The sequence below is a fragment of the Harpia harpyja genome, chromosome 15 (genome assembly GCF_026419915.1).
Source record: "Harpia harpyja isolate bHarHar1 chromosome 15, bHarHar1 primary haplotype, whole genome shotgun sequence".
Lineage (NCBI taxonomy): Eukaryota > Metazoa > Chordata > Aves > Accipitriformes > Accipitridae > Harpia > Harpia harpyja.
The window spans coordinates 206,351-220,021 of NC_068954.1; the positions used below are offsets into that span (position 1 = coordinate 206,351).

The 13,671-nt window shown below is 56.4% G+C and overlaps 1 protein-coding gene across 4 annotated transcripts; it reads left to right on the top strand.

Moving 5' to 3' along the window:
- Positions 1–665: 665 nt before the first annotated feature.
- Positions 666–13,176, top strand: FNDC4 (fibronectin type III domain containing 4). Of its 4 annotated transcripts, none has more exons than XM_052809826.1 (6): positions 666–884; positions 6,163–6,278; positions 6,804–7,008; positions 7,939–8,028; positions 9,347–9,458; positions 11,486–13,176. In XM_052809826.1, the coding sequence occupies exons 1-6, from the start codon at positions 812–814 to the stop codon at positions 11,505–11,507; spliced, it is 618 nt and encodes a 205-aa protein (XP_052665786.1). In that variant the 5' UTR covers positions 666–811; the 3' UTR covers positions 11,508–13,176. The 4 variants fall into 4 exon arrangements, with proteins under 4 accessions (XP_052665786.1, XP_052665785.1, XP_052665784.1 ...); XM_052809825.1 differs by having other exon boundaries at positions 667–884; positions 11,483–13,176; XM_052809824.1 differs by having other exon boundaries at positions 669–884; positions 9,325–9,458.
- Positions 13,177–13,671: the final 495 nt, after the last annotated feature.

Sequence of the window (13,671 nt, forward strand, 5' to 3'; positions counted from 1 at the left end):
GAAGTGTCCTGCTGTGCGCACAGCCGGTAGACAGCCAGTGCTGGCCCAGCCTGAGGCCTGCCCGGCACAGAAGCCCTCCAGAGTCCTGGAGACTGACACCATCCTTTTGCACAGTGCCCGGCCACTCTCCACACACCAATGCCATCGCAGCAAGACAGAGTGTGCAGCTAGCCCCTGCAAGACACCAAGAAAGCATTGTGCTGCCATGGGACATGCAGCCTCAGTGCAAACGCGCAGGGCAGGCGCCATGGGGTTGTGAAACAGCGCACGGGTGCGTGGGAAGTGCCACACCAGGACATTGCAAGCGAGGAGGGTCGTTGTGTAACGAAAGACACATGAACCCACTGCGTGAGGGAAGACTGCATGGAGACAGTCGGCACTGGTGCTTACTGGGGGTACAGCACGCGGGAGGGCACTGGTGGCCATCGGGAAACGGCACAGGGGGCAGCGCTGGCGGCTACGGGGGTAGCGCACGGGCTGGAGGGCAGCACTGGCTGTCGGCGGGGGCGGCGCCGGTGATTTGGAGCGGGGGGGGAGGCTCGGGGCGGTGCCGGCGGTTCCGGGACACGGCTGGGAGGCGGCGCCGGAGCCGCTGCGGCGCCGCTGGGGGTGCGGCGCGGGGCGGGGCGGAGCGGGCCGGGGGAGGTGCGGGCGGCCGTTCCGCCCCCCCCCCCCGCCCTCCACCCCCGCCCCGCGCTGCGGCCGGGGCTCGGCCCCGCTCCGTCCCGCGGCGCAGGGAGCCGGGCCGGTGCCAGGGCTGCCGCCCGGGCCGGGGCCGCAGTCCGGGGCGCTCCTGCGCCGGCCCGCCGCCATGGCCCGCTTCTCGGCGTTCCTCAGCCCCGTCCTGGTGCTCTTCAGCTGCGACCTCTGCCTCGTGCGAGCCAGTAAGTGCGGCCGGGCCGACGGGCCGGGACGGGCCGGGGCGAGGCGAGGCGAGGGACCGTGCCGGGCGCCGTCCGGGGCCGTCCGCCGCCCTTCGCCGGACGCCGGCACGGGTACGCCGTGCGCCGGACCCTGCTGTGGGCTGGGGCCCCTCGCCGGACCCTCCCGCCGGCTCTTCCCCGGCCACGGCGTGGCCTTGGCCGCGATCCCGTAGGGCCCAGCCCTGCCCCCTCCGGTCCCCTGGCAACCCCCCGGGGCCGCGCCGTGGCCTCCAAGCCAGCCGTGCCTTCGTGGGACGGGGTGCGATCGTGTGGCCGTGCCGCCCTCCGTGGGCACCAGGCTGCCCCGGGGGCACCTGGAGTCGCCGCCTGCGGCTTTGGCTCCCGAAGCCCCCCCTTCTGGGCGAGGCAGTGGGGAAACGCGGGATCTCCTTGTGCCCCCGCGGAGCAGGGCCTCCTTGTTTCCCGTCCTTGCCCCTCACCAGTGAGCAGCGAGTCCCGAGGGAGTTAATGGCCCCGGGCAGGGATGCTCCAGTGCTGTAGGCTGGGCTGTGAGCTGGTCCCTGCCTGACAGGCGTTCCTGCCTGCCTTGCTTTCTCTGGGCTGGTGTTTGCCAAGACACCGAGGTCTGTCAGCACCCAGGGTACCTCTGTCCTTTCTTCCCTTGACTCTTGAATGACCCTGTGTCAGTGGCAGCCTTCTGCTGTCTATTCACCCCTTGTCAGGATACTGATGTATCAGATTGAATTGTGAGTATCAGACATGTTCTGATATGTTCTGCCATGTTTTCAGTCTCCTTGCAAAATATGTATTCCAGGGCCTGATGGATTCAGGAAGAAATGCAGTCAGGGTTGTTAAAAAGGGGCCACTTATTTTTAGATGTGCAGCCTGATGCTTACCTCCCTACTGCAGGGATAAGTTGGGCAAACATCTGGGTGCCCTTGAGCAGCAGTCCCAAGGGCACGGGCTGAGGGGCAGGTAAGGTCCCCTCTCCGGAGTCATAGCAGGATGGGGAGGGCACCAGTGGGGCTGTGCCCCATCCCTATGCAGCGCCACATCTGCCAACATCGGTCTTGAAGGGCATCTGTCTGGCCCCTTTTCTAACCTACAAAGCCAGGTTGCATGGCAGATCTAGTCCAGTGCTCAGCTGCTCACAGGTCAGCCGTCCCTGCCGCTCAACCTCAGGCTGCAGTGCTGCTGGCTCCAGCACACAGGACCAACTCTTCCCACCTCTTCAGCAGGCCTGAAAGGAACGCACTGCTGTAGTGACAGGACAAAAGGGTGTGCCAGGCCTTAAGTAAGTGATTGCTCTTTCTGTGGTGGTGCCCATTTCTTAATGTGGCTTTAATCAAAAGTGAAGCTGGATAACTTATAAATGATGCAGAACCATTAGCGATTGATGCATTGGGCAGGACTTAACTGTGGCATGCTTTTCCCAGAGAGCCCAGCAGGGTGTTGGAGCATCTTGGCTTTACAGGAATGTTTTTAATAGTTGGCTTCAGAGAGTACATTTTTTGGAGCCCTTGCACTCACAGATCTTTATGGCAACAGCTCTGGCATGAAACTGCTCTGACCTCAGCTGCAGAGCAGGCTGGAGAACGTTAGGCTTAATGTGGGGATCATATGCAAAGCTTTCTATGGTGTGAGCTGTCCTTTGGAGGTCTTGTCATAGCACCTTTCAGTGAGGTCTCATCTTGCATATCCTTGGGATTAAACATTGCCCCGTGTTTTTAGGGTGAACTTCTCTAGTTTCAACTTCTGAAACTTCCTGTCCTCTCTCTTCCTGCTAGGTGTGCAAATCCCGTGTGCTCAGAGGTATCTTTTCTGCAGTTTGCTGAACTGCAGACTGACCAAGGGACACTCATTTTTCCAGTGAAGAACTGCAGCCTGGACACCTTCTCACTGTCACACAGGTTCAGGTCTGCTTGCCTGGAGCCTGTACAAAGTATGTTTACAATGCATGAGGTCTGAAGCACTGACTAGCCATGTGCGCTGTGGCTCCGCCATGCCCCCAGGTCTTCTCACCCTCCCCTCTCTCCATTTGGGGATTGGCTCTGGGTGTAATAGCAGATCACGTTGGCTTTGTGTACTGTCTTTGCAGTATGATACCAGGGTGGTATCCTCCCTGGGATGCCCTTCTGCTGCCAGTAAGTGAAGGTCCCTACACAGGGCCTTTGCGAGCTCTGGCTAAGTACAGTTCAAGCAATACTGTCAGCCCCATGCAGACCCAGCAGCATGGCTTGTGGATCAGTGCAGTGCCCTTGTTCTCAAATCATAGAGTGACTCAGCCCCAGGGCCATGTCTCAGCATCCCCAGCCCAAAAACTTGGGCTGGGTTCCCCGCAGAAGTCTAGAAAAATCTTGTGCAGAGCAGGGAGCCTGCTACAAGCTCCGTCCGCAGACTTTTGTGTCGCAGGGATGTCAGACCCTGCCTTTAATTTCCTCACACACCCTTAAAGGTTGGGTAGTCCAACTGCCCCCTTTGGGCATGTTCAGACTTTATCACATTCTGTTAGATGTAAAAAGCTACCTAATTTATTACTGTATATGTATCCTGTGAAGCACGAGGTCCTGTTCTTGTCCTGAGGCCAGCTGGCAGGCTCTGGTCACATCCATAGCACTAAGCTCGTGAGTTCCAAAGAGGGGAACACATCAGTGCTAACTCTTGAGCCATGCCCAAGAGTGGTTTGGGCACATGCTGGCTGGTTCAGACCAAAACAGTTCCTGGGACCAGTCACCAACACTAGATTCCTGGGCTGTTCCTGACCTCGTTACATTTGCTAGCATCGTGGTAGCCTTGGACAACTGTTCCTCTTACACCTGAAGGCTAGCAGAAACATTGCAGCCTCCCACCCCCCACTTCGAAATGCTTCTGCCTGGAACAGTGCAAGGGAGCAGTTATTTGCTAGCTGACAGGGTGCTGTCTACAGCTCAGCTGTTAGTTGTGCAACTAACTTGCACGCTGGCTGTGCCTGGAGCCGAAAACCAGACATCTGTGGGGAGCTCAGCTCCTGTGTGCACAGAATACACATGCCCAAGTCAGTGGCCAGGTCTGGGGACTGCAGCTTTATTCAGAATAGCCTGTTTTGCTGTTGGCCTGTGGGAGATGAGGGTGTGCAGATAAGGACATAGCTCAGAGCATCCCTCTCACAGGTTAGAGTGATGAACCAGTTTCCCACTGGTGAAACTCTAAGGAGACACACTCTTCATGGGATAAAGGATGTTTGAGTGTATCTTTGAATCCTTTCCAGTTTTTCAGCCTCCTGTTCTGAAAGAGAAGGCACAGCATCCTGTGATGTCCTTGTTCGTGTTGTCTCCAATGACACTATCTCCTGGTGATGTGGCAGGCTTGTGTTGGGGACTCACTCAGCCCCAGTGTCTCTCTGAAAATGTGTTTTCTGGTCTCTGTGGGTGACCCTTCTGTCTGTCTTAATTGCCTGTGGCAGACCACAACCCTGCATTTCTCAGAGTGGGAATCACAGCCTTTTCCTGGTTTGATCTGGAGCTGGGTATATTCAAATGTGAACGAATGCATTTAAATAGCTGACCTGCAGAAATTACCTTTCCTTGTCACTCTAACAGTGGTAGTTGGTGGTGTTATGGTTGTCTTTTTTCTTGCTCTCGGGTGCGCTCTGGAGCTTTTTTTCTATCTATATAAATCACAGCATTGAACTTGTGCTACACAAGCAGCTTGTAGAAGGACAGAGTCTTGTTTACAGGGAGAGAGGACACACAAACAGCAGCCTCAGTGTCTTTCTTCATGCACTCGTGTGTCTAATTTGCAGACAAAATTTGGCTTTGTATGCAGGTCTGCGTACCTGTATAGGATCCTGCCACACTTTTAGTGCTGTGAAATCTCAAAATAGCGATGGTGCGGACCATGGGTCAATCAGGCCAGCTTTCTAAACGATAGCAACAGCTGAGTGTTGCTGCCAGCTTTGCAGCTGATGGCATTGCACTGCTGGGGAAGTCAGCTCTGCCTTCTGCATTGGGTTTTCCTCCCCACTCTAGAGCAGGGAGTAATGCCAGGCAGATGAGATGGCCAGATTGAGTTGCATAGTGTGTTTATTCCAAGCTGCCCCATTTTTCTGTCACAGTTGATATATAAATACTGTGTCTGGGCTGCTTCCTACACAGTTCTGGGTGGTGTGCCAGGCATTCGTGATATGCACATCCACAGGGCAGCCCCAGAGCTTAGAGGAGCCTGATTCTACCATCACAGTCTTGGTTGAAGAATTGCATTAATGTAGGATTTGTTAGGACTTTCTGGACCCTACAGAAACATGGGACTTCCCTGCCAAGAATCTACTCTGTGCCCAGGCTGAGCAGGAGTGTGTCATGCCAGGCAGCCCTGCTTCTGCTAGCGTTAGAGCTGAATGAAGTAAACCTTCCAACAGATGAACATCTGAGCAGCAGTGAAGGTACCTCAGATCTGCAAGCAGCTGCCCTCATGAAGAACTGATGTGAATGTCATTCTCTTCTCTGATAGCAGGGTCTCTGCGGTGCTCTGAGACAGGCTGCAAAGACTTTTCTTTTCATGTGATTTTGAGCTGCAGGGACTGGTTAAATTGCCATGACAGTCTCTTAAACTCTAATTCTTTTTTGCTCAGGACGGGCCTTCGTGCATTTCCCATTTCAATGTCTGCAAGGCAGAAGGAGCCTACTGGGGGCCCTTCATGTCTTTAGCTGGGTCTGGCAGCCTGGGCACGTGGTCAGCATTGCTAATCCCTTTTATGTGGAACATGTATTATGAACAATGGGCTATGTCTGCCGCTGCAAGCAAGCCCTTTAGAAAAGAGCCAGTCAGATGCCTCACAAGCTTGTCCTCCTTCCCCGCTGTAGGACACTGCAGAGGGTGAGGTGTGCAGTGAGCGCATTTCTCACCAACAGCCAGGCAGGGAGGAGTCCTGGCCAGCGAGCGAAGACCGCTAAAGCCAGTGGGTGCCACAGAGGGGTAGCTGCACAGGCAGGGAGTAGCTCTGTGCCTGCATACCTACACCTGCCCCCCCCCCCCAGCAGGCAGCTGCCCACTAGCCCAGGAAGCACCATGCCGTGCCTGTGTTGCTGCTGGCAGGGCCTCAGCCTTGTGCATGCTGTGCCACTCCTCTCCTGGGGACAGATTCACCTGAGAAGCTGCTCCCTGTAGCCCTGGCCAATGTGCTGCCATGGGCAGATGTTGGAGAGGCCCCCCATGGTGGTGTGCAGGGGTGAGTGCCTGTTCTGAGACATCTTCTTTTGCCTCTTTCCTGTGCCTTGCCTCGGTCCATTCCTGGCTCACCCAGACAGGCCACCATCCCCTGTCAACGTGACTGTGACGCAGCTGAAGGCAAACTCTGCCACAGTCTCCTGGGACGTCCCAGAAGGAGACGTGGTCATCGGCTATGCCATCTTACAGCAGGTATCCAGGCTCTGTCCCCAGGGGGCTGGGGACCCCTCTCACTGATTACCAGCATGCTCCTGTGTCAGCCCTTTTGCCACAGTGTGGAGCTCCTCTGGCACCTGCCTGAGGACACCTCTGCTGTTGAGCAGCCCTTGCCAGGGCACCCTGTCTGAGCCATCCATCCTGATGGGAAGTAGCAGACCATGGGCTGCACTGGGGGTAGCTGTCCCTCCAGTGGCTTGCCTGTGATTTCTCTGGATAAGGATGGTGCTTCAGCCATGACATGACCCTTCTTTGCTTGCCTTGCTCTGCCTCCACAGCCCCAGATGATGGTGGCTTCTCCAGGGAGGCGCCTGGCTCTCAGGCCACCTTGGGATGCTGCATAGCAAAGTGCTAGCCAGCCTGGCCCACCCCTGGGGTGGATGATTGCCCGGGAAGGGAGGAGTGAGGGGCAGTGTGCCCAGCACAGCCCTGCAGGCAGGGGCCTGTGCCTGGTGCAGCTGGGAACAGCCTCCTGGGGATGACAGCTCTTCACTCTGGCAGCGGCAAGATGGACAGATGCAGCGCTTCATCCGGGAGGTAAACACCACCAACCGGGCCTGCGTGCTGTGGGACTTGGCAGAGGATGCTGATTACATCATCCAGGTGCAGAGCATCGGCCTGTATGGAGAAAGCCAGGCCAGTAAGCGTGTCCACTTCCGGACCCTGAAGGAGACTGACCGCCTCCCTTCCAACAGCTCCAGCCAAGGTGAGGCAGGTCCTTCCAGCTCGCCCAAGTGCTGCTGGTGGGGCCATACCTGGAGGTCTCCACAGCACACGGGCAGGAATCCAGCAGCCAGCAAGGAAGGTGCTGCCCTGAGCAGCAGGCTGCTTGGGACACATGGGGTCATAATGGGTAGCGGGGTTGTACAGGCTGCTGTTGTGTCCACTATGGCCATGATAATGTCCCCAAGTCCTGGTTTACAGCCCTCCTATACCAGGTCTTGGCACCCTATTCAGCTAAGCAGGCTGTGGCCAGGACAACTGCTGTGGTCTGCTCAGCTGCTGCCCATAGGAAGCAAATATCGAATGGGCTCTCCGATGTCCCAGCCTGCAAGGTACCAAAGGACAAATGATGGAGCCCCACAGTCTCCTCTCCTACTCAGATCCATGTTGTGCCTTCTTGCTTTGGGGTTGCCTACATGCTGGTCCATGAGACATGATCCAAGAATCCAAGAGAGGTGATGCCCAGAGGGGGTCCACTGGGCACAGGAGTCTGTCTCCAGCACTAGCCATAAGAGGGGGACTTGAGAAGAGTATAACAGGGCAAGCAGATGGCTTACTTTCCTCAGAACTTTTGCGTTCAACTCAGGGCTTTCCTAACCTGCCCTGGTCCCTACATAGGGAGTAACCTCAGGGACTACTCCCATGCATTGTGCAGTCCCTACTTGAACCCAAACAAGCTGTTAGAATCCCTGACTGCCTTTGGAAGCACGGATGGTTTATCTGACACAGGAGAGCCACAGGCTGCATGTCCTCTCCCCAGCCAAGATGTCATCCCAAACCTGTCCTTGTTTGGGGGAGGTGGGCCTCTCTCCTCTGGAGCTCCTTCTCAGATCTTTGAGCGTTGCTGGTCCTGAAGTAGGTTCTGGTAGGAGGGTATCTGCTGCCAGCCCTGCCTGGGTTCTCTTCTCTGCAGGTGACATCACCATGGAAGGGCTGGACAAAGACAGGCAGCTGCAGACAGGCGAGATTATCATCATTGTGGCTGTGCTGCTCATGTGGGCAGGTGAGTGCCACAAGCAACGTTCCAGCAGGCTGGGGCAGAGGTGCAATCCAGGGTCCACAAAGACGATGGGGCTAAAGAGAGTGCAGAGGCATATTGGTATGGGTCTGGCATCCTTTCCAGTAAGTTCACTGAGTCTCTGTAGGAGCTCAAGCCAGTGCGGTAAAAGGAGCAACCACAGCCGCTGCTTAGCAGTGATGGCCTGGAGCATGTGGGCTGGGTAGCCTGACTGCTGTGCTGGAAGAGCAGGAGACAATGTGGGACCCAAGCAATACAGAATTACAGGGTGGGAGCATCCCAGCTGACATTAACTATCATGTAACTTGGGCCTTAGCTAGCTTGTCTGACATCTGGTAACATTGCTGCACTGGCTGGTAGTGGCTGTGCCTCAATCTGCTAAAACTGTAAGATGGGTGATTTGCTCCTCTACAGCAGCTGATTAAAGCCAGTGCTTTAGCAAACAGCATATTGCCCTGGGAGCAAGGAAGCCTGAGCGGTAAGTCAGCTCCTGACTGGTCACATGCAGCTGCTGTGAATGGGAAGTCATTTGTCCCCTACTCCCTTCCCAGTAAATGTGGATTTTCTAGTGGCATCTTGCAGGGATCTCTCCTTGTCTTAGCCCTGAACACTTTTCTAGTGCACTGGAAGAAAATACAAGATGCCTGCTGATAGCTTACACCTTGTGCAGGTTGGTGTGTCAGAGTGCCAACAGGGAGAAATCAGGTCCAGTCTGTGGGTGGCTGTGATAATGCACTGTGGTTTGAATGGGTCCGACACATCTAATGATTACAGTTCAAAGCATTGCTCCAGAGTCCAGTGTCACAAGGTGGGGTTGCGTGAGATGGGTGCTGTAAAACCATGACAGAGTGACTGACCCCACAGTCAGTTTGCAAGACAGGACAAAGCCAAGGGCTGGCTTTTATGAGGGTCGCAAGCACTGGACGAATAACTTTAGTGCCTTGCTGGAGGCACTCAGCTGCTCACTGACCTCAAGGGCTGTCCCTCTCCAAGTGCCTCAACATCTGCCTTTGGCTTCACAGCCCTGAGCCATAGGCATCGAGCACCTCATGTGTGCCCTGCTGGCTTTAGCTGCATCCGTGTCTCATCTGCCCATGGAGACAGGCCTGACCACACATGCAGAGGTGCCTGGGGTGGTCCAGGCTGACACAGGTGGAGGGTGTGGGTGCCCAGCACCCCAGGGTGCCCCAGGCCTGACTGCTCTCCAGCTGGGATGCTGTGGGGAGGGGAGGCAGGGGGCAGCCAGTGTGAGGGAGTCCTTCATCCCCCATCTTTCGGCAGCGGTGATCGCCCTCTTCTGCAGACAGTATGACATCATCAAGGACAACGACTCCAACAACAACAAGGAAAAGACAAAGCCATCCTCGGAGCATAGCACACCAGAGCGACCGAGCGGAGGGCTGCTGCGGAGCAAGGTGAGTGGGGAGGGCTGGCAGGAGGGATGGCATAGGATGTCTGCTGTGGCTTGCTGCCTGGATAGGTTCTGGCTCTCTCCAGAAACGGAAACACCCCAGCTCATGCTCTCACCCTAAAAACTGAGGGTTTTTACGGTGCAGTGAGCCCTGGTCTCTCTGGGGCAGTGTGTGTGCCCCGTGGGTGATTGCAGGAGAAACACTGGAAGAGGTGGCAGGATATATCAGCTGGGATGGCTCCCACATAGCAGGGTGGTACCTGTCCTCTCACTGTAACAGCCCCTATACCATGCCCCTCCAAGGCTGTACCTCTTCAGCATCCCGTAGACAGGTTCAGGCAGGAGGCAGACAAGCTGGGCAGCTGTTCTTATGGTTCCTGCACTGGTCTATCGCTGCTCGCTTTCTGCCTTCACTGGGGCCTGCTCCAGGCCATCAACACACAAGTTGTTCATGGGAAGCACCCCAGAGCCCCTTCCCAACTCTCATGGAGGTACTGTGCCAGGCTATGGATGGGGAGGGAGCAGTACTTTCATCTGGCTGTTCTCTCAGCACCTGACACTTCTCCCTTTGTTACTTGACAAAGACAGTAATTTATAATCCTGATGTGCATGCTTTAATGGGACCTTGCATTAGGTTTTCCCTTGTGTCTCATCTGCCGCCTCTATCAGTGGGAACTCTGCTCACTGTTGCCTAACTGCCCCTCTGCTTACACATCTTGGTTTCCAGTGGATGTTGGAAGCAGAAACTTCCTGTTTGGACTTCAAGGCCCCAGTTCTTGTCCTCCAGATTTTCCCGCTTCCTGACTACTCCTTGCCAAAAAAGATCCCTCCTCTTAGATCCCTGCTCCAAACTGACCCTGCTCATATAGGGCTGCAAAGGCCTGTTCCTGCTGCTGCTTGCGAAGTTCACCGTTATGGGGCTGATGCACCTCAGTTTGTCTTTTTGCATTCGCCATACTCTTAGCATCCTTGCAGGTGACAACACTGCAAGTTTATTCTTGCAGTCGTTAATTACAAAGCTGGGAACAAGGTATAGAAAAAGCTCTGCATTCGCTTTGCCTACTGGCTTCAGGGCCAAGCTGCTGTAAAGCAGCAAACAGCGCAGCTCTTGATCTGGGCCCTGTTATAAAGCGTGGTCTTGGGGACACTCGCCTCCTGCACCCTGCTTCAGCGTGCAAGGGCTGAGCTACGAAACACATGTGCAGCAACCAGGACCCCTTCCCTTCCCAGCACCTTCTTTGAATTCACATATCCGCTGTGCTCTTCAATGAGCATATTCCTTTTAGTGTAAGGGAAAGTGCCTGCTAGTGCTTGCAACAGTTTTTGAGAAAATCCACCTCACACCTGCAGCCTTTAGTTCCCTTGGCATATGCCAGAGCTATCATGAGGGGTATGGCAGTGAGACATGCCTGGCACTCAGCAGGCCTTATCTGTTCCTCCATGCCAGTCATCCCATGCTTTGTGGATTCTCTACCCCATGGCAGATGTCCTCCTACCCCCTCACTTACCTTTTCTGCTCTGACCCCGCACCTACCTCCTGTCCAAGGACATCAGGTGTAGTGTGGCTACCACTAGGGACCAGACAGAAGCCACCAGATACCTGCAAGCCCTGGAGGCTGAAGAATGTGGGGCAGGGGGGCTGGTTCACCCAGGAGTACTGGGGCACCACAGTGGGCAGAAAGGCTTCCTGGGGAGGCAAGTGTGCAGTTGAAGGGACTGACCTGGAGGGGGGCACCAGGCGATGCAGCTGAGCTACCTGAACCTTTCTGCCAGGAGAGCACGTCAGTGCAAAAGGCTGAGGTTTCAGGGTTAGCTTCCTTGGTCTCCTGAGGGAGATGCTGAAGCCAGGTCTCTGCTGCAGCTCACCCATACCTCAGCTCAGGGCAGGGGGCTCAGCTGCACCTGGGAGCCCTTTAGCAGAGGTCTGCTGGTCTCAGTGCCTGCCTGGGAGGTTGGGGGCTCTGCCGTGGGGTCTGCATCCCAGGGGCTTAGCAAAGCAGGGCCTTAAAGCAGATTTTTCTCTCATAGAAGAAGTCTCCCTCAGTCAATATAATCGAGGTGTAAGTGCAGCACCAGCTCTGCATCTGGGGTCCTGGGCATCCTGCCAGAGCCAAAGCAGGCCTTGGAAGAAGAGGCAGCACCAGGCGCCCAGCCTGGAACTCTGCATGCGAAGATCCGCATATCAGAACTTACGCTTTCCCGAGGGCGCCTGTCCGGGGATGTGCATGGAGCCGGCTCCCAGCCGTGCATGCAGTGCGCGGCCCTGCCCATCCCGCATGCCTGGCCCCGCTCCCCTGCCACTGTGGAGCGTGGAGCTGAGAAAGGGTGGGGGGCTGCGCCACCAGCCCAGGGGGGCAAGCCTAGGGGAGCAGAGGGGCTGGTGCGCTGGCTTGAGGGGAGGCTACATCCCTGCGCACTGGCTTGGCCTGGAGCAGACCTTGCTCTCAGCTGCAGTGTGTGGGCTCAGAGGGCTGCCTGTGGAGGGCAGGAGCTGCTCCCCTTTTGGCCCCGAGACTGAGGGGATGGGGCAGTGCAGGCATTTGCCCCAGTGCTGCCAGGGAAGTCATAGCCAGGTGGCAGGAGGGTTTGTCTGTGGGGCTGGGCCCGGCAAGCACAGCTGAAGAGTGGATCCCTGCTGGAGAACGGGGCTCCGCTGCACCCCATTGTTGCCATGCAGGGGCTTCAAGGCCTCTCCCTGCTGCAGGGGACAGACACAAATGAGCTAGTGCTGCCACAGTGCCCGGCCAGCCTGCAGAGCATGCAGCCAGGACAGGGAGTGCTGGCAGGAGCCGTTCTGTGGGGCGGTGTGAGCCCCACAGAGCTATGGGAGCAGGCAGTGCCAGGGCATGGCTGTGGCTTTGCCATTTCCCTAGTAGGGCTGAGTCCTGACACATTCAGGCTGTTTGTGGGGGAGCTGCTGAGCACCCTGTGAGCAGTGCGGTGCCTGTGCTGCCTGGAGGAGATAGTGTGGTGAGGCCCAGCAAGGTCTCAGCAGGCTCAGTGGGATGTGCGCTGCAGAGTTCATCACCGCTCTGGGGACAACCCTAGCTTCAACAGTGTCACATCCTGCTCCTGGCTCCTTCTGTCTTGTGGAGGTATGGTCACTGCTGATGCTCCCGCTCCTGGCTGGTCCCGTGGCCTGCACCAGGTTGGCTGATGTGACAGACCTGTTGGAAAGGGCTGGCCCTGAATGCCCAGAGCTGGTGGACTGCTGGCTTGCTGTCATGTGCCCAGTCTGCCTGCTCGTGTGAAGACAACGTGAACCATCGACCACCCTGGGGCTGGTGAAGTGGTGATGTCTGGACTGTGCTTGTTTGCTCCCGAGAGCCTGCAGGCAGAAGTCTGTCACTGGGTTTCTGCACTGCCCTGCACCTGAGGCTGAGGCCAGGCCCAGGCATGCTCTCTTGCCGGCAGTAGGAGGGATCCGGGTGATGTGAGGAGGCTCTCTGCTGCAGAGATGGCAGCTGGTGCCCTGGCTGCTGCTCTCCCTCCGTGCTCTGCTCTGTGGCCTGTCACTGAGCTGGGGTGCTGGCTCTGCAGCCGTGGACTCAAGCATCACAGGATCCAGCGTCTTCCAGGAATAAACCTCCCAGTAAAGCACTTTCAGGACTCTTCCTTCCAGGTGCTGCTCAGCTCCTGCTGCAGGACTAGGTGGGGAAGGACGGGATAAGCGACTCCCTGTGGCAGGGTCTTTTCAATAAAAGCATCCTGGCTCAAAGGCAGCATTGTCCTGCAGAGTTGCAGGTCTGTGTCTTTGTGTGTGCACGCGTACATGTACCAACACTTCTTGAACATGTGTGTGTAGCCTTTAGAAGGACACCTGTTCTTGCATGCTGTGCAAGAGCTGCAGGTCCTCTAAGGTCATCTTGCACACCTCTCTGGCCTTTGAGGGACTGCCAGTGCTGCATGCTGGGCTGTGTCATGCTGCTGGACAAGTTGCAGTTACACTGTCCCACTGAGGATGGCATCACAGCTGCTTTCTCTGCACAAATAAAACAGGCTGCAGAGAGCAGAGACACCCTGGCAGCAGCACCAGGAAGGAGGATGAAGCCAGATCCCAGCAGGCTGCTGGCTGCAGGGGGCTGTGCTGCTCCCTGGTCAAGTGAGCAGAGGTACCTGAGCACCATGGTGGTGAGGTGCAAGTGCTGCTGTGCTGTAACTTGGGCTGCAGGGAGCATGGCCATAGCTCCAGAGAGACAAACCACTTTTGTTTTGCC